Below are 26,127 nucleotides of genomic sequence, written 5' to 3' on the forward strand. Positions count from 1 at the left end.
AGGACAGCTCTTTTCCAAGAGCTCAAGAAACAAGATGCAGTGAATCCTCTAAAGGAGGAGGCGGCTCCAGATGGGAATGAATGAGTGGGGCCTCTGCCTATCAACGGTGGTCATTTGGGTGGTATCACCTTGGTTAGCAGCCCTTGGTGTCCCGCCCCCCAGTTCAGAGATAGCTTCTCAGCCTTAACATAGATGGCTTCCCTCACTCCCCTTTTGAACCGTGTGTTTCAAAATGGAAAAAAAAACAACAACAACAAAAAAGCATTGCTAAGAAGTATTGAATGAAGTAGTCAGTGTATACCTTGTCAAGCGGTATGCAGTAATTCCTTGTTTATTGAGGTTAATTGGCTCCAAATCCAACAGTGAGATAGGACTCATTTATACAGGGAATATTTTTTGAGTTACAGCATAAAACAACCTCCTTATTACCTTCTAAATATGATTTTTTTAAAACATTATTAGAGCCCTCGAGATATCACATAACACCCCTATAGTCAACTTTCCACTCATGTTACCCAATATCGACAAGAGAACATGAGACAGATGGTTGGATGGATAGATGGATGGATGGATGGATGGATGGATGGATGGTTGGATGGATGGATGAGTGGATGGCTGAATGGATGGATGGATGGATGGATGGATGGATGGATGGATGGATGGATGGTTGGATGGATGGATGGTTGGGTGGATGGATGGCTGGATGGATGAGTGGATGGCTGGATGTATGGTTGGATGGATGGATGAATGATGGATGGTTGGATGGATGGATGGATGGATGAATGGATGTTGGATGGCTGGATGGATGGATGGATGGATGGATGGATGGATGGATGGTTGGATGTTTGGATGGATGGATGGATGGATGGATGGTTGGATGGATGGATGTTTGGATGGATGGTTGGATGTATGGATAAAAGGTCGCATTCAACCACAAAAATACATGATTAATCATGATATTTTTGAAGTACTCAAAAATAACTCAAAGCATAAATTGCCAAGGGATGACTGTAGGTGTACTATCCACTGAAAACAGCCAGTCTAACTAGCAGGCAACACAAGTGAGTACACAATAATTGTGTCATGCTGGCATGAGTGCCGCATGACAGTCAAGTATAGTGGTGGCATGAGTGCCGCCGGCACTGGGGGGAACTGCGGTTCATTGAGGGTATTACTGTGACATTCTGACATGGGGAACTGGGTGGGCTGGCAGTTTTACGAGGCCAAACGCACCTCCAAGATGAGGTAAGAGGTCAGGGAGTTGAAGGTCAGGGAGTGGCCAAGCATGTCTCCTCCACACCTGAGCCCAGGTGAGCACCTGCAGGGGCATCCTCGAGCAGAAGTAAGGCTAACAACCACCAGCTCCACCACTGATGTCATCATGGAGGAGTGGAAGAAGATCCTAATAACAACCCGTGCAGCTCTGATGAATTCTCCACCGAAGAAGATTAAGGTGGTGCCAGATAGCAGTGGGACTAAATATTCACACCAAGGACATTTGGACATGTTCTCTGGGAGTTGCTGCTAGCGATTTAGATAATAAGGGCTGTGTGTTGACTCACGTTCGGTGGATAGTAAATCTACTCCCTTCTACGTTGACTTTTCCTGGTATTGTCCCTTGATACCATAGAATAAAACTAAATGTGAAGGCTAATAATACTGTATTACGTCCAATGGAATGACTGCACTGTAAATGTCACTAGAATCATCAAACAGATCCCAACGTCCATCTTCTTGACAATGAAAGGGAAAGTGGTCATTAGCCAGCAATGGGGGTGGGGTTGGTTTGGACTGAAAAGACAGGCCGCAACACGATGGCTGTGTCATTTTCTCTGACCTGCTGATGCATTCATGGTGCCTCGTCTGCCTGGCTGAACAACACATACTGAGACATACGTAGTATTGTGGTCGCTAGGCATCAGCAATGTGGGGGGGCGACATCAGCTTGCGTGGAGACGGCTACTGAGCCAGCAGAAGTGAACGGACATGCCGTGGCTGAGACGGACATGCCAGCTACGATCCAACAAAAAAAGGTTATCCTCTCATTCGGTGTGGAAATGGTCGATTTTTGGCTTCTCTGTCCTTCTTCCCAACTCTGTTTGAAACATTTTCTGAAGTTTGGAATAAGTAAATTGCAGAGGCTAACTAGTTAGCGCAATAGCTTGCTATGCTAGCGACGGCCATCTGTTATGTCCTTGTCCCCAATGTTCACAGAATACGTCTTTGGGATCGGGCGTACAGGCGTTGTCTTTCTCCCACATGCCGATGTAGGATTTCAAGGTTAATAACGGGTCAGTGAATGCAACATAAATCTGCATGCAAGTTAAGTCAGTCGTTCATCCATGAGAATACATGATATTGTCCAATCAAATAGGAAGGTAGGACAAGTAACATGGACGGGATGAGAAGGGGCGGAGAAGAAGGAGGGCGGGATAACTAGGCGGGGAGGTGAGAATGGGTGAAGAATGGATGACAAGCGAGGAAGAAGGTGGGCAATCAGAGGAGATGTGAAGAGAGTCGGCAGAGAGGAAATGAGAAGACAAGACAAGTGCAAGAGGGGGAGGGTGTGATGTGGGGGGGAGGTGATGCTGGCAGCGGATTAGCAAGACTGATGATAGAAGAGGAGCATGAGGAGGACCCTGCACATTCGCCTCATCAACACCGAACCAGACGCAGTTTTAGGTCGAAATATCAACATTGCAAGGGCCAAGAATGACGTGACAGATGATGGCTTCGTAACGACCACGGAGCTCCAATCCAGCAAGGTGGAGGTGGGACAATTTTATCATGAAAGTGTCAGCGGTACTACAATGTTCTATTGAAAGTGTGCTAGCCTTGATGTGGGAGTCTAGCTTAGCTTAGCGTCTGTAGCTTTAATGTTAATGAGTGCAGTACGTGCAGTACACACAGTACCTCTGCACTTGTCCAATGTAACAGATGACATGCAGTAATCCCATCCAACAATGGAACAGCAGGACAGGAGCGAAACAAACATTGCTATTGGACTCCTATAGAGCAGCTACACACAATAACACGCAAAGAAGACTTTGTACATCTTCCAGAATCTGCACCTATGCCAGATGTATTTCCGTGTATTTGTACAAATGACATCATCGTTAACACAAGAATCCAACATGGTAACTCCATTTATGGCTCAGAAAAGTGGAAAAAGCATAATAGGTCCCCTTTCAGAAGCTTACAGCTACAGTAGCCAACTGACCGATAGCTGACGGCCATATTTGAAGATGTATAGTGAAGTCTGATTTTATTTACCAAGCTATCGTAGGCTTAGATTTACAAAGTATTCATGGGTAAAACAATAAATGATGTAAAAATTCCAGATATCAAATGTATTTGCCGTATTTTCCAGACGAAGAGTCACACTTTATTTTTCGTAGTTTGTCTAAAAATTATTATTTAAAAAAAATATTTTTAAGAAAAAAAAAACAACAGCAGAATTTGATTGATTTAATTGATTTATCTCATAATATTTTTTTATAAATGAGATATGTTATATTATTTTTATATTATTGATATTATTATATGATATATATTTTGACTTTATTCTTGTAAAAAATACACCAGATTTTCCCCTTCTGCTGTTTTTTATTTCAACTTGTAAATGTTCTTATTATTCCCATAATATTTTGATTTTATTCTTATATCCTTAATGTTGTGATATTTCTGCAACCTAATTTTCCAGTCCAAGAAAAGCCTGAAGAATGCTGTGATGGACAACCTGGCGGTTTCCCTGTGATGTCAACATGCAGCAGCGTGAGCCCAAAGGGATCAATTTCAGGATATATGGGCAGCGGAGAGTGGCGAGTCCTTTTGGGGGCGTGCGACACGCTGGGCCGTGGCCCTGATAAGCAGAGCGGACACCAGACCACTGACGGGCGACCGTCTCATCTGTTGTGAAGCCATCGACTGGTCGACCCTGGCTTTGATACGCTTTCAGACACTTGCTGTCGCATCCCTCCCACATGACCAACCATCACCACTCATCACGCTGTGTGTGTGTGTGTGGTGAGGGGGGGCTCAGGGTGGCTTCCATCATCAGCAGACATGTTGCCGTGGAACAAGTGTCCCCATCCGGGCCCAAGTATTGCTCCATCTGCATGAGGATACCTCATTAAGGGAATGTGTTGAATAGTTGCCTTGGCGAGAAAAAGGAGCTTCGCTGTGACAATGCTCGCCTCGAGTGAAGCTTTCCTGGCGATCCGAAGCATGAAATGCAATTACAAAGCGTCCTCGCGAGACAAAAGACCATGCAACCTGTTGAGAGAGCTGCAAGTTGATTAAATGACCTCCGCCTGGGTACGAGAACCTCCCAAAGGCCGTTTGATGGAACAAAGACTGCGTCTATGCTGACCTGACTTAGATTACACTAAATTCAACTGGACTGACTGTGGACAAAGATACTCAACGTTCTCAATAGCGATACAAATAACCTATAACCATAACGCCATAATGGTGCTTCCGGTGGCTGATACGTTTTTTTGCATGCTTGATTTGTTTTTTTTTTCCCTCACAGCACACAAAATGTCTTCCTCTGAAACGGCGAATGTTTCCTTACATGTCAGGTAATCTGGCTTCTTTGGTTATCAGAGATATTTTAAAGGTTATTGGGTTTATCGGGATGACAGTACAGTTCCCTCATGTCGGCCCCAAATTATCAGGCAGCCCCAACATTCACCACCCCCAGCAAAGTCCTCCTACTTTTTAACTCTAATCTGTGACAAAAAAAGGCAATTCAAAAGCTGTATTTTCTTGACTTGACGATACTACAAAGCCAGTCACTCATTTCCTTCTCATATGGAGCCATCTTCTGTGGACATTATGGACCAAGTCACCTTCTCCACTTTGGACCCCCTCCCTACTTGCCTGGCCGGTTCCCCTCATCACTAAAATCCTTCACTCATCTCGCACCACTGGAATTGTCCCCCCCCCCCCCAAAAAAAAACCTGGTTCCGATCCAAATAGTTGGAATAACCTTCATCCCATTTCCGATTCCTCTCCAAAATCCTTGAAAAGACAAACATTTCCAGTCTGCTTTCCGCTCACTCCGTAGTACTGAACCAGTCCTTTTGGAAATGACTAATGAAGATTCCATTAGTCTTGTCCGCAGCCTTCGACACCACTTCACCCCCGCCCCCCTTAAAGGAAACAACTAAACACCTGATATGACGGCTAATCTGCAACATGGCATCTTGCTGCCTCATGTGATTATCATCATTTTTTCATATCAAACAACGGAGCGTGTGGACATGCGACATACACAATGTAAAACACGCAGACGAGCAGATGTGTTTACATGGCAACAGCTGCTCATCTCCCCGAGCAGACCAGAAGACAGCAGCACGACTCAGCAGCTTCCTGCAGGGAGGGGGGGCATGGAGACAAGCTTCACGGTGTGTATTCACACACACACACAAAACACCTGCTGACACAAGTGTGTATGCTAATATCAATATCTTGTTAAAAATGATTAATAATTGCCATTATAGAACATCACATGGTTAAAAATGATTAATAAAAGCCATTATAGAACATCACATGGTTAAAAATGATTAATAAAAGCCATTATAGAACATCACATGGTTAAAAATGATTAAAAAATGCCGGTTAAAATTGATTAATAAATGCCATTATAGAACATCACCTGGTTAAAAATGATTAAACAATGCCATTATAGAACATCACCTGGTTAAAAATGATTAATAACTGTTTATGTTTTTAAGGACGCACAGCAAAACGGCTAGCCAAAGATCCTCTATATGACAGGAGTGCTCTGCTGTTTTTATGGTTCTTGTTGTAAAAAACGTTTATCAAACATCATTTAAATGACAATAAGCTAGTCAAAGATCCCGCATATGACAGGAGCACTCTGCTGTTTTTCTGGCCTTAATTGACAAAAAAAAAGAGAAAAAAAAATACAAGTCAAAGATCCTCTAAATGAGACAAGCGCTTTGCTGCTATTTTGTGCTGCAAAAATACCAAAGGTCCTCTATGTGACAAGTGTGCAAGTCAGAGATCCTCTATATGACATCAGCACTCTGCAAGGCTGTACTGTACTGAAATGCAAGTCAAAGATCATCTACATGACAGGAGCGCTCAGCAACTTTGAAGGATGTACTGCAAAAACGCCAGTCGAAGATCCTGTTTATGACAAGACCACTGTGTTGTGTTTCGGAATCTGAAGCAAAAATGTCACTTCCAACCTCAATGATTGACTCCACTAGTGTGTTTTGCTTTTTTTTTTTGGCTTTTTTGCCTCTACTACTGCAGGCCTTTGGCAAAGAAGAGAAGGGTGATAATAACCATAGAATGTGAAATGGTACATGCTAAGTAATTGCAATGATGGAATACGCAACAACAACAACACGCCAGCCAGCTTCTTGGGAGACTTCATGAGTGGCGAGGAAGAAAAGTGGCGAGGACTTACAATATTCATGAGCGTGAGGAGATAGTTCTGCACATGCTCCTTCCCGTGAAATCGAACCACGGAATCGTCAACTCCCAGCAGGATTTCGATGTTGTAGTCGTTCTCCCCGGCATCGCGGCGGAGCCGGACCGTATCATTGATCTGCCTCGCTACCGTCTCCACAGTCCCTGGAACATCCAGTTCTGCTTCTCTGAGGGCTTGAGAGGAAAAGAAGAAGTCACCATTAAAACATTAAGGACACTCGTTGGCCATTAGGGGCTTCATTACTAGAATGAATTACTGGGGCCCACTTGTGGATAAATATGTGCTTAGTCAAACAATTCATCGGGCGGGAGGGCGTCCCAGGTTAGCATGTTAACTGTTAGCATGTGAGTATTCTAGCTTAGTTCATCACCTAAATGGAAAAATATAGACAAGGCATGATGTAGGGACACGACAGGACAGCCTTGGCACTTTTGATGCTAGCATGCTAACTGTTAGCATGTGAGTATTCTAGCTTAGTTTATCACCTAAATGGAAATATAGACAAGGCATGATATAGGGATACGACAGGACAGCCTTGGCACTTTGGATGCTAGCATGTTAACTGTTAGCATGTGAGTATTCTAGCTTAGTTCATCACCTAAATGGAAAAATATAGACAAGGCATGATGTAGGGACACGACAGGACAGCCTTGGCACTTTGGGTGCTAGCATGCTAACTGTTAGCATGTGAGTATTCTAGCTTAGTTCCTCACCTAAATGGAAAAATATAGACAAAGGCATGATGTAGGGATATGACAGGACAGCCTTGGCACTTTTGATGCTAGCATGCTAACTGTTAGCATGTGAGTATTCTAGCTTAGTTCCCCACCTAAATGGAAATATAGACAAGGCATGATGTAGGGATACGACAGGACAGCCTTGGCACTTTTGATGCTAGCATGCTAACTGTTAGCATGTGAGTATTCTAGCTTAGTTCCTCACCTAAATGGAAATATAGACAAGGCATGATGTAGGGATACGACAGGACAGCCTTGGCACTTTTGATGCTAGCATGCTAACTGTTAGCATGTGAGTATTCTAGCTTAGTTCCTCACCTAAATGAAAATATAGACAAGGCATGATGTAGGGACATGACAGGACAGCCTTGGCACTTTGGATGCTAGCATGTTAACTGTTAGCATGTGAGTATTCTAGCTTAGTTCCTCACCTAAATGGAAAAATATAGACAAAGGCATGATGTAGGGATACGACAGGACAGCCTTGGCACTTTTGATGCTAGCATGCTAACTGTTAGCATGTGAGTATTCTAGCTTAGTTCATCACCTAAATGGAAATATAGACAAGGCATGATGTAGGGATACGACAGGACAGCCTTGGCACTTTTGATGCTAGCATGCTAACTGTTAGCATGTGAGTATTCTAGCTTAGTTCATCACCTAAATGAAAATATAGACAAGGCATGATGTAGGGACATGACAGGACAGCCTTGGCACTTTGGATGCTAGCATGTTAACTGTTAGCATGTGAGTATTCTAGCTTAGTTCATCACCTAAATGGAAAAATATAGACAAGGCATGATGTAGGGACACGACAGGACAGCCTTGGCACTTTGGATGCTAGCATGCTAACTGTTAGCATGTGAGTATTCTAGCTTAGTTCATCACCTAAATGGAAAAATATAGACAAGGCATGATGTAGGGACACGACAGGACAGCCTTGGCACTTTGGGTGCTAGCATGCTAACTGTTAGCATGTGAGTATTCTAGCTTAGTTCCTCACCTAAATGGAAAAATATAGACAAAGGCATGATGTAGGGACACGACAGGACAGCCTTGGCACTTTTGATGCTAGCATGCTAACTGTTAACATGTGAGTATTCTAGCTTAGTTCCTCACCTAAATGGAAATATAGACAAGGCATGATGTAGGGATACGACAGGACAGCCTTGGCACTTTTGATGCTAGCATGCTAACTGTTAGCATATGAGTATTCTAGCTTAGTTCCTCACCTAAATGAAAATATAGACAAGACATGATGTAGGGACACGACAGGACAGCCTTGGCACTTTGGATGCTAGCATGTTAACTGTTAGCATGTGAGTATTCTAACTTAGTTCATCACCTAAATGGAAAAATATAGACAAGGCATGATGTAGGGACACGACAGGACAGCCTTGGCACTTTTAATGCTAGCATGCTAACTGTTAGCATGTGAGTATTCTAGCTTAGTTCCTCACCTAAATGGAAAAATATAGACAAAGGCATGATGTAGGGACACGACAGGACAGCCTTGGCACTTTGGATGCTAGCATGCTAACTGTTAGCATGTGAGTATTCTAGCTTAGTTCCTCACCTAAATGGAAAAATATAGACAAAGGCATGATGTAGGGACACGACAGGACAGCCTTGGCACTTTGGATGCTAGCATGCTAACTGTTAGCATGTGAGTATTCTAGCTTAGTTCCTCACCTAAATGGAATTATAAACAAGGCATGATGTAGGGACACGACAGGACAGCCTTGGCACTTTTGATGCTAGCATGCTAACTGTTAGCATGTGAGTATTCTAGCTTAGTTCCTCACCTAAATGGAATTATAAACAAGGCATGATGTAGGGACACGACAGGACAGCCTTGGCACTTTTGATGCTAGCATGCTAACTGTTAGCATGTGAGTATTCTAGCTTAGTTCTTCACCTAAATGGAATTATAAATAAGGCATGATGTAGGGACACGACAGGACAGCCTTGGCACATTTGATGCTAGCATGCTAACTGTTAGCACCACTTGCCCGGAGGTGTGTTTGGGGTCGTAAAACTACCATGTGCCCCAGGTGCCGTAATGAAAGCAAGCCAAAAACCAATCCGACATATACAGTATATGCAAAGGAAAAAACTGTTTGCATGCCAGTGTATTATTAATTGTGTTGTTAGCATAAAATTTCACTTTTTCGCAACGTTTTTCGTTTTCTTCCAATTTGTGCTGTTGTTTTCTCCTTTAATCATATTGCTTGTATTTTCGGTCACAACTGCTCTAATTGTTTGAAATTGATCCAGGAGACACGTTTTGTTTCATGTTCTCATAAAACGGCAGATCCCTCCAACAGACGCTTCATGGACACAAGCCAGAGTGCGAGTGTGAGTGTGTATGTGCATGTGTGTGTGTGTGCACATGCAAACAATCTACAGTTATTTATCACAACATGCCCATGATCCCTTGCGGTTACATAAGACAGAAAATCTGATTTGGCTTCAAAGTGCCTTCTTGGCTCCACTTGATATGAAAATGAAGCGAATGATTCCACTTGACAGTACTGGGTCCGCATTGTAAACCTGATAACACGCGTCTGTTTGATGGCAGGCTACTCAGCGACGGGCTGATACTGTGTAGCTTTTCACTCTGAAGGCCGCAGGCATCGAGAGTACGCCCGAGCCTCATGGGAACTACTGCTGACACGGTATCATCCATCTGGCGATCAAGAGAGCACCGCTGTTTCACTGTTGAACTCATCCTTAGATGGCATCACCATTTATTGAGAACCCGGTGAACCTGGGAGCATGCATGATTCAATCAGCACTACGACGGGAGAAGCTTTTTCAAGGTCACTCGGATCCGCCAGCATTTTCTGATTAAATTATCCAACAACAGTCGGGATTAGGGGTGCTCCGATTGATCGGCCACCGATCGGTGACGGATGTTGTTATTGGAGCACCAGGTGCCAGAATTTTGTCTCCTCTCTGGGATGCCGAGAGCACAGGAGGCAGTGGATGCGGTTGGAGGGGCCCAGCAAAGGCGGGCAAACCTGCTTTTCATTCGGTTTTCAGTTAATAATGTGAGACTACTACTGTTAAACAACAATAAGTTGTGGGAGGACAGCCCAACTTTGGCAACATGTGTTCATGAGGATTTGCTCCAGTAAAGGAAGCCGAATGTAGTTTTAACTTTGTCTAGCCAGATACCCTGGTACGGTGGCGCCTTGGTTAACGTTGTTGACCTCTAACAAAAACAAAATTTTTAGGCTGACTTTTGGCCAAAATTTGACAAAATTTCACCATTTTGTGTGCCGCGCATTGGCAGTAATTTGTGACAATTAACTCAACCGTAACCTCGCCACAAAGAGGCGATGATGCATATCAACGATAGAAGGCAGCCTGTTTAATGCAGTTTCAAACCGAAAAAATGACCACAAGGTGGCAGAAGTGCATTTTAGAAGGAACTCGGAGCCTATCCCAGCTGCTTTCGGGGAGAGGCGGGGTACTGGTTGCCAGCCGTACAGTCGCAGAGCACATATAGACAAACAACCATTCACAACCGTTCCTATGGACAATTTAGAGTCGCCAACATGCACGTTTTTGGAATGGGGGCGGAAAGCGAAGTACCTGGAGAAAACCCGCGCATGCACGGGGAGAACATGCAAACTCCACACAGAGATGCGGACCCAAGCCTTCCCGATCTCCTGACTATGTGGCCAACATGCTAACCACTCATCCACCATGCCGCCCTCTATACAACCAAAGACCATAATATTCTGTGTGCCTTGAAAAAGCAGCCAAATTCATCAAAAATGGCCGTATCGAGAGAGGCGCCTTTTGAAAAATGTCTGCGATTGAATGAGTTCAAGCAAAAAGGAAGCTTTTGTCTTATTTCACTATCTGAGGTGAGATAGCCAGAGGCCATTTTTCATGTTTTCCAGGGATGCTCGGCGCTGCAGACAGTGCCAGTGATTGAGTGGACATGAGGCTAAAATAAATAGGAAGAAATGGCTGCCACCTCGGCCCGCGGCCTGGCTCCTACAGGCTCGGGATTGTGGAGCGCATTCCTGCCTCCGTCATGACACAAGCATTCTTGTGCAGCGGCCAGCCAAGCCCCCTCCCCCTTATGGGTAAACAGCGTACTTCAAACGCACAGGACTTCCCCTCAGTAGCGCTACTTTAAGACCGCTAGTGTGCTTCAGTCAGCGGCTAGCCTAGGTCCGCCGCCTCCGCCCCTCGGTCCCCGGGGACCCCTTCCATGCAGCTGCCCAGGAGAAGAGGTGGGGGTGGGGTGCCTTGCCCACACGTGGCACCGCTGGGCAAGGTGGCAACAACGCCAGCCGGCCGGCCGGCCAACCAGCCGGGCATCCAGACGGCCAGCCAGCCAGCGCCGCAGGCTAAAAATGACAGCGCCGGGCAGCTCGCCATCAAGCTAAAGTGGAAATCTACTGCGAAGCACCGCTCATTTTTTGTTGCTTTTTCATTGATTAAAGTTGCTCCCTGCAGGAGTTTTGATTTAAATGCATAACATTTCTGCTCTCATCTCGGTGCACTAATTGTTTACAATAAAAAGCCGAGCTGCAGTCGCCGCATCTGGCGGCGGAACGTCCGCATCCAGACCATTAGAGCCACGATAAACATTAAATTAGATTCACAATAGCAGCTGTAATCCTGCATGCGTCCCTGCCGAGGATTGGCCTACATACTGTTGCTCGCTCTGTATGAAATCATCCTCATCGCCTCCCGTCGTTGCTTTCAACTCGCTTTCACGAGCCAAAGACGTTTCGCTCAACTTCTCCCGTCAACCAAACGCAATCCTAACGACAGTCCGATCGGATGAGGCGTGGATTCTTAGCTGCCTCTTTGTAGCTATTTTTACTGCGTATGTTCAGAAAGCACAGAAAAGAGAACGACATATGTGTTGGTAATGGTAATGGTTTCATTTCATTTGAACATGAATCAGATTACAATTGAATGCATCACATAATCAGTTCACAGTTCCACATGTCCAAAAGGAGTAGGAAGAAGCAAAGCTTATTAAATCCTACCCTTCCATCTGCTACTTTAACAATCAGTAACTGTTACATTTGTTCACTTCCTGCTTTCCTAATATAGCTTTAAGTTGTTTTTTGTTTTATTTATTTATTTATTTATTTTAGTCATGTACCGAAGTACAAGGTGATATGACCATCCAATGACATAATGGGTACCATAGTAACTGTCAATATAGCGGTATGTACAGCACTTCATGACTGGTTCAAGACTCTTCATGTGTTGGTGTCTCACAGGACCGTGGATGACTGACAATGTATTATGATGTATATTATGTATTATTACCTATCCCCCATCATCATTATGGAGGCACAAGAGGCCCTGATTCAACAAGTAATCAATAAGAACGGCGAACGGAAGGCACAATAGGCATCAGTCCCTATTGTATCATGGCAGCAGAACGAGCCAGCCTACTGAGGCCTGCATTGAGTCAGCGCTCACAATTAGCTTCTTGTCACGTCAGGGAATTCTCGCCTCCCGACGAAACACAAAAACCGGGATAATTGCAACCAATTTTTACGACCGAGGTGATATTATTTTCTCCTTTCTCTCGGTGCTGAAAATGAGCCGTGACAGCGGCGGTGGTGGCAACAAGAGTCTAATTATGGCGCACCGCAACAGGAGTGAAGATGCTGGCTCAAGCGTTTCACGTGGCGAAGACGCCTCACGCTAGCTTTGTGGCGGGACGCTCAAGCCTGTTTGCGGCTCTTTATTGTGCCTCAGCGTGCATGCGTGACGCTTGTGAAACACGGAAAACAGGGCGGCGTGCGCTTTGAGGCACTAAGACTGAAGCACGCGTTCAGGGATCCCGCTGGGTCACAAACTCTGCTAGCATCGCTAATGAGCTGAATCACAGGAAAAAATAAATAAACCCCAGAGACTTCCGAGGCAAAAACTGTTCAGGTAATTAGACCTCTAAAATGCTGCAGTTTGACACACACGGGTTGCTAACAGGATTAAAAGACTATTTTAATGCGCTTATTACTTCATTTGCTTACAAGGCAAAATTATTACAGATGCCCTCCTTATTTTATTTATAGACTACAAGAGAATACATTTATAACTATTCACATTGCCAAACAGTCTGAAGTGCTAACGTAGCATGCTAACTGAATGCTGATGACATCATAGTAGACGAGCGACGGAACTTCCAGTTCCGGTTGCGATTTTGTTGGCTAGCGAATAGGATGCTAACAAGAAAGGATGTTTTCTGGTCCAAAAAAATAGAATCAGAATGAAAATGTTATTACATGACAAAATGCTATCCAGAGAATCCATGTAAACCGTTTCCATGTCAACCAAAAAAAAAACATGCTAACGGACACGACAACGCTAACCATGGTTCCACTGTATGTATTTTTTTTTTTACAATTTATAAATTGGAAATTGTTTTACTTAGTAAAATATAAAAACACAATATGTATTTGTCTTTTTTTTAATCTGCAACAGTTTTTAAAAGTTTTTTGTACTAATGTCACTTTTTTCAAACGTACAAATCTAAAATAAATGCACTTAATTTAAAAAAAATTCTGCAGTTGCAGGGCTCTACGTTAAAAACAAAAATGACTTGCCCATGGGGAATCCTTAAGGTGAGAACTACTTGCCCGAACTTGCCCCATGTAAAATGAAAAGACTGCCATAATGATATCATATATCAATATATGCTGATAATTCATCAGATAATAGTACTGATGCATTGTATTTGGAAGAATGTCTGAAAAATTGTGGAGATGTATGTTAACATGGCATGCCATACTACCTTACACATCGTAGTCGTAGTAAGCAGTGATATTTATAAGTTGTGCACCACAACGAAACATTTGACACATTTGTGTACTAGTAAAGTGTTTTTAATCCAGAAAAAATGCTCAATGGTCAAACAATAATTTGTGAAGCAAAGGTGAGAAAAATACAGAGAAATGGAAGCGCTAGATTTTGTAGCTTGTGCAAAATCAGCACTTGGTATCGGATGTAATCGGTGGTGTTTCATTGTGACCAATTCAAATTGTCACAGCAATGTGATTCACTCACCTGTGCCATCATTTGATTTGCTGCCGCTAATAAAATACTTGTTTAGGAGGCACTGGTTCATCACTTTTTGCTCTTTTCCTTCAGAAGTTGTTGAAGAATTAGACGAAGTTGGCAGCGACGCCATGATGGATGTTTTCCTAGTCAAACGATCGCTGATTGGTTGATCGCGAACAAGAACGGGTGTGGGTAAAACGCGGATTGTGGATTACGGACCGCGGTCTAAATAAACGATTCTGATTGGTCCATTTCAAGATTTGCAAGGATTGGTTTGCAAATTACCACCGGAATTACGCAGTCCGTGTTTTACCAACACCCAACAAGAACCGCTTTAAAAAAAACTCTTGGCAGTATGGCATGCTAAAGTGCACTTGCCCGACGGGAATATTAATGATTGGATTTACTTGCCCCAATTTTGTTTTAACTTGCCCCGGGCCATCTGTATCGTTATTGTCGAGCCCTTCATTTATTAAACATTGTTTGCAAATCCGATCAATATTGCAGGTCAACTAATTTTTTATGTTTTATTTTTTATGCATTTTTTTCAACTGCACATTAAAAAAAAGCATTTATTTATTTGCATGTATTTTTTTATTGAATGGGGTATTAACTTCCTGTATGTCTTGTATTATCCATCAGCTGATACTTTTCCGACATGCTGATTGATAGTCTCTTTAAATCAAACCAGTATTACAATATAACAGTATCATCTCTGTATTGAAGCATTGTGCCTCATTTCTTTGCTCTCTTGCAGCTGTCAATCAAGCCGATCAAGTCCAGCGAGAGTCGGTTGTTTTGGTGGCACTGCGAGTAGCAAAGCAGACAACGTCCAGCCTTGTTGGGGTGGCTGCGTTACACCATGCAAGCAGACTTAAGGCTTCATTCATGGAAGGCTGCATTTGTGGAAGAAATGCGGGCTGTATTTCCTCTCCACATCCGCTGACAACAAACGAGCCAATGTCACGACAGAAAGGCCAAGCGACAAGAATGTTTTCCACTTTGGGCCCCAGCGACACAATGATCAAACTGAAAGAAATGTCCCGACCTCAAAGGCGCGGCCATTAGCCGGCCTCTTAGGAGGTCTTTCCTCCGCCGCTGAGGATGCTTCTGGTGCTGCTCGAAAAGCCGCAGCGGCTGGCAAGAACCAAAGTGAGGCAGCTGATGGAAACTGTGAGGCGACACCAGTCTTACAGAGGGGAGTGTCTTTATCGGGGCAACAAGACACAATAAAACAATGGAAGCTACGCTAACCCTCAGGTCACGGACCTGGCCCAAAGTAAATACAAGACAAATTCACAGCAAGGAGGATGGACAGGTAGATTGAGGACAGGGGGGCTGGTAGACAGGCAGGTAAATGGGCAGATGGACAGATATGGGGACGGGCAGATAAACAGACATTTGGACAATCAGAGCGGTAAACAGACAGATGGATGAATACACACCAGGTACATCGACTGACAGACAGGTAGACGGTTTAATGAGTAGATTGAAAATAGACAGGCAAAGAGGTAAACACACAGACAGATGGCTAATAGCTATGATGAACGGATGATTTTTTAATTTCTTATTTCATAATATCTCTCCATGCACTCACGGCCTTTTCCACCTTCCTCCTCCTTCCTTGGCTGGCTAATTATCTCCAGGTTGGAGATGGAAAGTGAGACAATGTGGAAAGTATCTTTTTTAGAATCTGGGCTGGGCCCCATCAAGCCCACAAACACAAAAAGACGAAGCACGGCTTTCGTACTGTCTGTGTCTTTTTCGGTTATTTACTTCTACTAATGATGCATACTAATGACGTGGGAGCGGCTCTTATCACTGGTGTTCCATACCTGCACCACTGAGGACTTAAAAGCTCGGCTGGCGTAATTTGTCTCTGGGAAGGAGTGTGGGCTGTTTGCACTGACCTCTGACCCCTCTGAAAACACACATTCAGAGGATCCACCCTCACATGATAACCTTTAATGTGTTGGATTTGATAGAGCTAAATTGCGTTTGCTGCGTAAACAAAGCTAAACGTGCTCCGTGCAGGGAGAATGACAGCCACAAGGATTCATTCGCCGTTATCGCCAAGTGTCGCACCAAAGGCAGCAGTTCATTAAATAAAGTCAGGCGCGGCAAACGGGCACGTAAATGACTTTGCAAACTTTGCAGCGTCTTTTCCCCAAACACGGTAATACATCTTTGGCCTTCACAGCAAACATAACTCGCGTTTGAAGGTAAGAAAAAAAAGAACACAAGCCACAAAATGAAAAGGAAGCAATGAACAAGATGGCAAGGACGCTCTGCAGACGACAACAAGCGAGCAAGAAACAACAATACATGAGGAGTCCGGCATAGGACACAAAGCCAAACATCTCCTACCTCAAGGACATAAGGGCATACCACCACCTCGCAACAACAATACTTCCAAACCTAGCATGATGTTGCTGTGAGAAATACACTGTTAGCACTTTAGCACCTGTTCCGCTCCTTAATGTTACGTTGTTGCATGCGATACCGTAGATGGCATCGTGTTACGGTGTATCTGTCAAAAGTGGATCGAGTGCACACGAGTGCTTCCGGGAGACGTGGAAGCATCGAGTCTGAATTAGGCTGCCACACCAAGGTGCCGCTGTACACGATGCCGGCTGGCTCCTCCTCTGAGCGTCATCAAACGCAGCATGATGCATAAAGGCCCTCAGATCTCCAGCAGGTGACCTAGGGGCACCAAAGGAGGACTCCTTGAATCCAATCTAATCTGTCTAACACGTGTGATGCTTGCTAGTCAGATCTGGAGGATTGATGGAGGTTGTCATGGCGATGAGAATTCAGTTATTATAGTTCAAGCAGAACCCGTGATGCCCTTATCAGGCCCGACAAGCCGGCTGAAGCCTCCAACGTCTGCAGCTCTTGGATAGTAGTTTCTACTTTCACATCTTGGTGGAAATATGAGCGAGAGAAACCCAGCGTCTGGGGGCGTATCAATGACTGTCGCGATCCGGTGGAGTCCTGGAAAACATTCTGAGGGGAGAGGCGGCGGCGGCGGCGGCTCTGCGGTGGGACCGGCGAGGAGCGAGGCGTCGTCACAGTCAGCGAGGAGAAAGGGTTGATTTATATTTGTCACACGGCTGTGCTAAGCAGAGCGGGGGCAGCCAGGAGTGGAGGAATTTGGTGAGAGATGACGGGCAGGTTGGGAGAAGAGGCGGACCGGTGCCAGGCGGCTCGCTCGCTATGATTGTGTCAATGCTGAGAGCAGAGCGACCGTGGTTGCAAGACAACATGTTATACATACTGTACATTTGGCAACTTTCTATATTTCCTTCTAATTTTATTCAACTTTGAATAAAAAGCATAAATTGCTTTAGAGTAGTCAGTGTGCAGCTACTACTACCTACTAAGAATGCCAAACACAGCCATTATTGTCTCAGTAGAGTAGCAAGATAATTGTGTTTTACAGGCAAGCATGCTGGTGGGAGCATCATGGTCCGGGGCTGCACGAGTGCTGCTGGGAAATATTGACACATTGGACACGATATGAACATGTTCATGTTGCACTGCCGGCTGACAAGTTGACAATTGTAATGTCCACGAGTGCTGGCAGACAGCATTAGGGAGCTACGGTTGATTGAAAGGAATATGTCCACTTTTTACTTTTTTTGTAGCGTGTACTCACTTGTGTTGCCAGCTACTTTGACAATGATGTATTGCATCGAGGCAAGCGTGGTGGTGGTCATCATGGTCTGGGGCTGCACGAGTGCCACTGGACACCACGTAACTGTCACTAAGGGCTGAAAACTGTGCTCACATTTGCCTGATACAGCATGTAAAAGGAAAGTCACCTCAAATATACTGCACTCCCCAGCACTGGCAGCACTCGTGTAGCCCTGAACCATGCCTGACTGTAAGCAAGACACAATTATCATGCTGCTCACTTGTGTTGTTGTCCACAAGCTGTACACTGACTACTTTAAAGTATGACCATTTGCAGTCTGGGGACTTGATGGGACAAATTGCATGTTGAGATATTTTGTGTGCATGTTTTTAGGTTCGCGAGGCTCGGCAGTCGGTTCCAGGAATTTCTCTGTCAAGTCGTGAAAAGTCTTCATCGAAAAAGCTGATGAAATGTTTCCCTCCCTTGGACTTCCACCGCTCCAGACACGAACGCATCCAGGGCGGATTTCACCTTGCGTCCAGCTGCCAATTGCCAGCTGGCAGGAAATTGATTTGGAGGTTTGCTCAGGGAAGGGCTTGATGTGTGTCTCATTGTGTCTGTGGAAAAGGACGTCTCCAGCTGTGTGGTGAAGGTGTGAAATACAAAGCAGGCTGCCGCTAAAATGCAAGCTGCCTTCCCACCCCTGCCGCTGTCGGCTTTTGCCGGGTGCCCATGCGCACTTGGCAGGCTCGCCGGGCTTTTTATATGCAGCTTTGAAGGTGCCCGACCGGCCCTTTTCACACCACTCGCAAATACTACGCTGGCATTGTGATCGCATCTCGACAGCAATTCTTCCTTTTCGCCTTCCAAAGCAGCTTGCAAGAGGTTCTGCTGCAAACCGCCGGGCCATCTGTTTGTAGGCTGCTCTCCCTAATGAAACGGCTGTAAGGCCCTTCTTGGCTCCACGGAGGGGAGCACCAGAGGAACACAGCAGGACTGAGTCACCCTGATGAGTCATGAGGTTCTTCTACTGTTTAAGCGGCCTTGTCCAGGTCAACTGCAACTATTACTGCGTAAGTCAAGTGGCTTCAGGATGAAGGATTCTTACTATTCAGAAAAAACATGCGCGCTTTCATACATTGAGTTAAAATCTACTGCCACTTTTTTTTTTTTTTTTTTACAAAGAATAGCAATGAATAAAATGTGGATTTATTGCTCCATTAACTTTGTGCAGGCGTGTGTCAGTAGCCTACTTCCTGGTTCAATAAGGATGATGTAAGAGAAAGAGAAAGCGAAAATCCATTCCATTAACAAATTAGCATGTTTGTCTGTTCATTTATTAGCTAACAGGCTACTTCCTGGTTCCCAGTAGATGATGTAAGGTGACGGGACTGTACCATTAGATTGTAGAATTGGGGGGAACATTTCAAAGAGAGGACTATATATCGGTAAACAAGATGAACGGCATCTTAGCTTTTGTTTGTCCGTTTGTTAGCTAACAGGCTACTTCCTGGTTCCCAGTAGATAAGTGTAAGGTGGCGGGACTGTACCATATTAGATTGTAGAATGGGGGGGGGGGACATTTCAAAGAGAGGACTATATATCGGTAAACAAAATGAACGGCTTCTTTGTTTTTGTTTGTCTGTCCATTTGTTAGCTAACAGGCTACTTCCTGGTTCCCAGTAGATGATGTAAGGTGACTGGACTGTACCATATTAGATTGTAGAATGGGGGGACCATTTCAGAGAGAGGAATATACGTATATCAGTAAACAAAATGAACGGCATCTTTGTTTTTGTTTGTCTGTCCATTTGTTAGCTAACAGGCTACTTCCTGGTTCCCAGTAGATGATGTAAGGTGACGGGACTGTACCATATTAGATTGTAGAATGGGGAGGAACATTTCAAAGAGAGGACTATATATCGGTAAACAAAATGAATGGCATCTTTGTTTTTGTTTGTCTGTCCATTTGTTAGCTAACAGGCTACTTCCTGGTTCCCAGTAGATGATGTAAGGTGACTGGACTGTACCATATTAGATTGTAGAATGGCATTTCAAAGAGAGGACCACATATCGGTAAACAAAAGAAGAGATAGATTTGTTTTTGTTTGTCTGTCCATATGTTAGCTAACAGGCTACTTCCTGGTTCCCAGTAGATGATGTAAGGTGACTGGACTGTACCATATTAGATTGTAGAATGGCATTTCAAAGAGAGGACCACATATCGGTAAACAAAAGAAGAGATAGATTTGTTTTTGTTTGTCTGTCCATATGTTAGCTAACAGGCGACTTCCTGGTTCCCAGTAGATGATATAAGGTGAAGGGATTGTCCCATATTGGATTGTAGAATGGCGAGAACATTTCATCTCTGCCCATCTCTTCTGTATTTACTGTTTAAACTTTCCCTCATGATGGAATAAGAATGGTACAGTCCTGTCATCTTACATCATTCTCCCTGAACCAGAAAGCAGCCTGCTAGTTAATAAACATTCATTCATTCATTTTCTACCGCTTTTCCTCACAAGGGTCGCGGGGGGTGCTGGAGAGGGCACATATAAACAGAAAGGTAAATAAACACAAATATGACCATCCACAATTTTTTTACTTTTGTTTGAGCAATAATTTTTCTGGGGAATGTACGATGTACTTTTTTCTCTACTTGCTCTTTAGGTTTCGAGGAAAACGTACCCCGTTTTGGAATGAAAACTGGTACAGTCCTGTCAGCTTCCATCCTCCTCCATGAACCAGGAAGTAGCCTCCTAGCTAATAAACGGATGGACAAACACAAACACAAATATGACGCTCCACAACAATTTGGTTTCCCTATTTGCCATTTGCGTTTCAAGGGAAATGCTCTCCCATTCTAGAATTTCTCTGTTTCACAAATATGGTGGTCCAGGTTGTTCCATCACGGCTAATCCACAGTGGGAGTGATTGATCCTTGGGAAAGCTTTCTCCCAAAGTACGACTTGACAAGGGTAATAGTTTCTCCATCCCGGTATTCTTACACTGTGTACCTTCACACCCCCAAAAGGAGCTCACCAAGTGCTGAGTCAACACGTGTGCGGCGAGCTAACATCACATCTCGTTCTCTTTCCAGGCACGTTCCTCCTTTGTTTGTTCCACACTCGTCTGGCAGCTGGAACTTTAATGGGGATGGGAATGTTGAGAATCCTGACAGGTCCCAGATTTGTGAGCGGAACGGCGACGTTATTCAACGCAAAGTCACCGCAGCAGCCAATTAGTGCTTCTTAATCACGCTCAGCCACGGCCATGCTGATATTACACACTTTGGTTACTTTTGGCAAGTTTATGTGGAAAGTTTGTTTTCATTATGAATGGCAATACATTACATTATACACACTTATTTTTAAACAACCAATTGATGGAGTTTCTACTCCACTTGGACATAAACTTTATTATTATTATACAAATAAATGTACAAACCTATATATCAATTCACATTGTATAGTAATTAGCAATGAATTACAATACATATTGCTGGAGTCTGATGCCCATCCAACGTCACTTGGTCATGTTGACAAGTCAGAAGCGCAAAGTGTAGTAACTATTTATCAGTGTTTATTTTGTGTGTTTATTTTGTGTAAGCAAGCGGTTGTTTGCGTAGCATTATATGGGAGCGTCTTACCGGCATGCATGCAAATGACCAGCTCACCGATGTCGGGAGTTGCTAAAACCCACTTTCAGCACATCGGTGGATCTACCAGAGCAGTCCTGCAAAAAACGCTTAATGACCAAATTGACACTACCGATGTTGTGCCAAGGGTGTCTGCACTTAGTAAACGCTGTGTCTTCACATCCGGTTCGTCTGACAAAGTGTGTCCGACAATGAGACCAGACAAAGTCTCCTGAGCTCCATGACAAAAATTAGAAAATTCCGGAGCGCTTGGGACCGTGACCAATCACAGCGGAGTGGGCGTGCCTGGAGGCGGTCCGTGGGTGGAATAAATTAAAAGAGAATGTTGAAAAAATGAAAATTCAAGGAAATACAGCAAGAATAGGTGCGGACTCTGGAATATCTAGAAAGCCTTCTGTGCGGGTCATTGTGTGTAGCTGCTCTATAGGAGTCCACAACTCAATACAAAGGGCCAAAAATTAGCATAATAGGTCCCCTTTAAAAATGGCCAAAAAGGAATCATTGGTTTAAAAGATCGATTTCTTTCACGACATTTGGAGGCAGTGTGACTTTGTGAGTTTCGAGATGGCGACCCTGAGCGTTTGAAATGAGTCATCATACGTGCTGACATCTGACCAACACGCTCATGTGGTCTTGATAAGAATCTCCTCCGTGAATCAAAAGTGTTGACGCAGCCGAGCTGCGGAACGACACAAATGGGCGGGCCGATTGTTAACACCTTACCCCCGCGTAATCCTCCCACTGCCCTCTGCTTTCTTTGGCGCGTCGCATCACACAGAAGTTGTTTTATGGGGAAACACAAAATGCTCGCTGGCTGTGTTTTGCTTTGAGGAGTGCCAGCAGAAAAGGACGCAGTGAAAGCTGAAACAAAACAAGCAAGAAAGACGCGAGTGTATTTGCTTGTTCCGCACACAGAGGGATAAGCCTCTTTTATTGGGGGCCGGTTCCCACAGTCTATGTGACCCTCAAGGAGGAAGGCAACTGCAAGAGAGTGCATTGTTACGACACTTTCTGTGTTTAGTCATACTTTATTAAGCATTACGACACTTTCTGTGTTTAGTCATGCTTTATTAAGCATTAATAAGACATTTATAAACACTTCATCATATGGAGGTGCTTCTGTAAATACAATTGAGAACCTGTAGTATTTCTTTATTTACTGTATCCGTATAAAAGCACTCTATGAGTTGCTGGCATTATAAACGAGTCATGGGCACCCCTGTAGAGCATATTTCAAGCTTTGGGCCAGAATGGTACTCTTTAAAAATGTGTACATTACATACAGTGAATGCTTGAGGTAAGAAAAAAAGCTTTTGGTTCTTATTTAAGTATCTTTTTGACAGATTGAAGTGGGATTTAATGAATTCTAATTCTTCCCACTCCATTTGCAGCCTTAAATACGTCCAATTATGTATTATTTCCTTTCACTCTCAAGTCTATGGTGGACCTCTTTGTGCTATTTCTGTATATCATATTTTTCGCACATTTTTTCATAGGTTGGCTGTTCCTGCGACTTATACTCCAGAGCGACTTATAAATGAAAAAAGGTGTTTATGTTCCATAAACACTGGACACCTTTTCTGTTCAGGTTTATTTTTGGTGTATCTGAATAAGCATTGTGTTAGCATATCTTACACCTATTCAGCCTGTTCTCGATTCTTTGATTGTTAGAACTTGCCTTCCAAGAGGACGTAATGTCTGTTTTGGTCAAGTAGTTAAAAAGTAGTAAAATAAATTACCCGCAAAAAATGCGACTTATGGATGTTTTTTTCTACGTAATGATGCATTTTTGGCCTTATGCGACTTCGGAGCCACTCCTAGTCCAGAAAATACCGTATATTCTGTTGTTTGTTTTGCTGCAGCACACAACAGACTAAACAATGTGCTATATATATCCCTATATTGACAGTTACTATGGTACCCATTATGCCATTGTATGGTCATATCACCTCGTACTTCGGTATGTGACATAAAAATAAATAAACAAAATAAAATACTTAAATTATATTAGAAAGGCAGGAAGTGAACAAATGTAACAGTTACTGATTGTAAAAGTACCAGATGGAGGGGTAGGATTTCATAAGCTTTGCTTCTTCCTACTCCTTTTGGACATGTGGAACTGTGAACTGATTATGTGATGCACTCAATTGTAATCTGATGCATGTTCAAATGAAATGAAACCATTACCATTACCATAAATGAAAAATGAAAATCCAAGAAGACCTAGACATTACTGCCTTAGGCACCACTGCCTCAGTGATATCCACAATCTCCATCTTGTAGCAGAGGGAAGCCACGTCCATAAACACGCTTCCAAGAAGCGATAACAAGCATCCAAGTCTTCGCTGCAATCAGCCTTTTGCTTTGCGTTCCATCTCCCTTTTGTTCTTATCAATAATTCAAGGAAGAGTGCAAAAGGAACATTTCCCCTCGCTGATTGTCCAGGGTCTTTGGAGTGTTTCTCCAAAGCATGATTCCTGCTATCTCCTTTAAGAGCTGCCAACCGTAAAACAAGCACCACAGAGGATTGGCATTGCGATTTAACGCTCACGTATGGAGGCTTGGACGCTTGGGTCCAGATCTCTCCATGACCAACATTCATTCTCCAACATCCTACCTGTGCTCTGGTAGTCCACCGAGATGTCAGATGGGCTCTGCAGCACCGCTGACCTGCGGTAGACCACATGGACTCTGCCCTGGTCCTCCAGCTCCTGGGTGCCTCTCTCCAAAGGCTCAATGAAGTACTCGTCCGAGTCTGTGCGGATCATCCCGGCCTGCAACACAACACCGGGTGTCAATGAAGAACTACAATCTAACAAAAAAAGGACGACATTTGTCAAAACGTGCAACCCCTCGGTGTTGCTATTATTTTTCTGACAAAAATAATAGAGACTTATGAGACTCCATATATTGTATTGAAACACACGGTTCGGCTTTTGGCCGAATCACAGCAAAATTCGGTACGTACCTTCAGGGGACTGACAAGCAAGATTGGTAGGAAAATATGGCCGCCACCAAGCAAAACATCTTTACAGGGGCTGGAATCGGACCATTTTTCTCAATAGTGTTACCGTGAAGATGATTTAAAACTACACATGTGTAACGGGCACCAGCCAATGTTAGTAAACCTCCAAACATCTTGGTTGCCCCCCAAAGTGGGGGGAACTACGCTTCTGTCCCGTCCCACAGATTGCTATGAGCAGACTAAATATGATAACAGAGTTGATTTCATCTTTCTGTCCGTCTTTCCATCCATCCATCCATCCATGTTCTTTTTATCTGAGGTGAAGTCGTGGAGGGTGGCAGCCTAAGCAGGGTATCCCAGACCTCCCTCTCCAGCTCCGTTCCCAGCCGGTCGTAGGCGCCCTACTGATGCAATGTGCTCTGAAGAGCTCATGCTGATATACACATCAATACACATTTTAAAATAAGTGTAGTTTTGTTTTTCTTCAGCTAATAGGCTAGCCTAGCATGATAGCCTGCAACAATGTAACTGAACTGCACTTTACTGGCTAGCTGGTCTAGAGAAGAGGTGTAACCATTCATCAATAAATCAATGATTAATCAAATATCCAATGAATTATTCATTCATTCATTCATTCATTCATTTTCATGCAAACTCCAAACAGAGATGTCGTGCAGCCTCCAATGAATTAATTTTGCCCATTATTCGCAATTTCCCTTTCCCTTTTCTGTGCATTCTAGAAGACAAGTTAATATGAGCTAGCTCACAATGGACGTCATGGGAAGTAGTACGTAAAAACAGTGTTCCGTTTACATAACAGACTCCTTTCTGAGGGAGCCTCTGAGACGTCACTTGCTACGATTTTTTTTCGCTTTATGAACATAATGTTCCATAAACACAAATATTGGGGATTCTTTTCCTTAATGGGGCCTTACCACCGACGACTCGATTCATTGAGAACTTCAGATGAATCGACTAAGAAAGTAACTGTTAGTTGCCATTTATATGATGCAAGCTTGCAGGTGGCTCTGATTTGAATCAGAGCTTTTCTGCCTGTCACTCACACAAGCTATTAGTACAATAGCATATACAATAATATATATAATAACCAAGGAGTAAAGCTTAGGGGCTAAAATTGCTTTAGTAGGTTACTACTGCTTTATAGAGCACTAATACACTAGTTAGTAACCATTGATAACAGTAACACAGCTGATAAGAAGGATGCCTCAATGAGACCCTGCATGGCCGATCGCTATGCCGCCCCGCCCCCAGCAGCAACCAGGTACATGGACTGGACCGTGAAGTCGTGAGGAAGTAAAAAGATTAGTTCTTCCATCAAGCGGAAAACATTCCCAGTTGGCGGCAGGCAGGGAGAACATAATGGAGCATTTAGCAGCTGAAGAGACTGACATTTCTCTCGGGGTTAGCCTGCCTGCACAGCCAGGCGATCATGCACTGTGCCCCAAGTCTTCGCCATCACGCCCGAGTCTTATTTCACCCGTGTGACACATTTGCATGCTCCGTCTCTGGATGAGCGAGTGGCTCCCACATACCGCACGGAGCGCTTTCAAGGTATGCATACAACATTCCCTTTGGTCATCTTTCATCAGT

The 26,127-nt window shown here is 43.9% G+C and overlaps 1 protein-coding gene across 1 annotated transcript in view; it reads right to left on the reverse strand.

Annotated features, from left to right (window-relative positions):
* adamts3 (ADAM metallopeptidase with thrombospondin type 1 motif, 3) overlaps positions 1–26,127 on the reverse strand; it is a 111,376-nt gene that overhangs the window by 55,626 nt on the left and 29,623 nt on the right. Inside the window, exons 4-5 of the mRNA XM_058069735.2 lie at positions 24,169–24,325; positions 6,446–6,642 (exon numbers count right to left, since the gene is read on the reverse strand). Coding sequence (XP_057925718.2) covers positions 6,446–6,642; positions 24,169–24,325 — 354 coding nt within the window. The remainder of the gene's footprint in view (positions 1–6,445; positions 6,643–24,168; positions 24,326–26,127) is intronic.

Source organism: Doryrhamphus excisus, linkage group LG3, assembly GCF_037039965.1.
Source record: "Doryrhamphus excisus strain RoL-2023G ecotype Guam linkage group LG3, RoL_Dexc_Guam_v1.1, whole genome shotgun sequence".
Lineage (NCBI taxonomy): Eukaryota > Metazoa > Chordata > Actinopteri > Syngnathiformes > Syngnathidae > Doryrhamphus > Doryrhamphus excisus.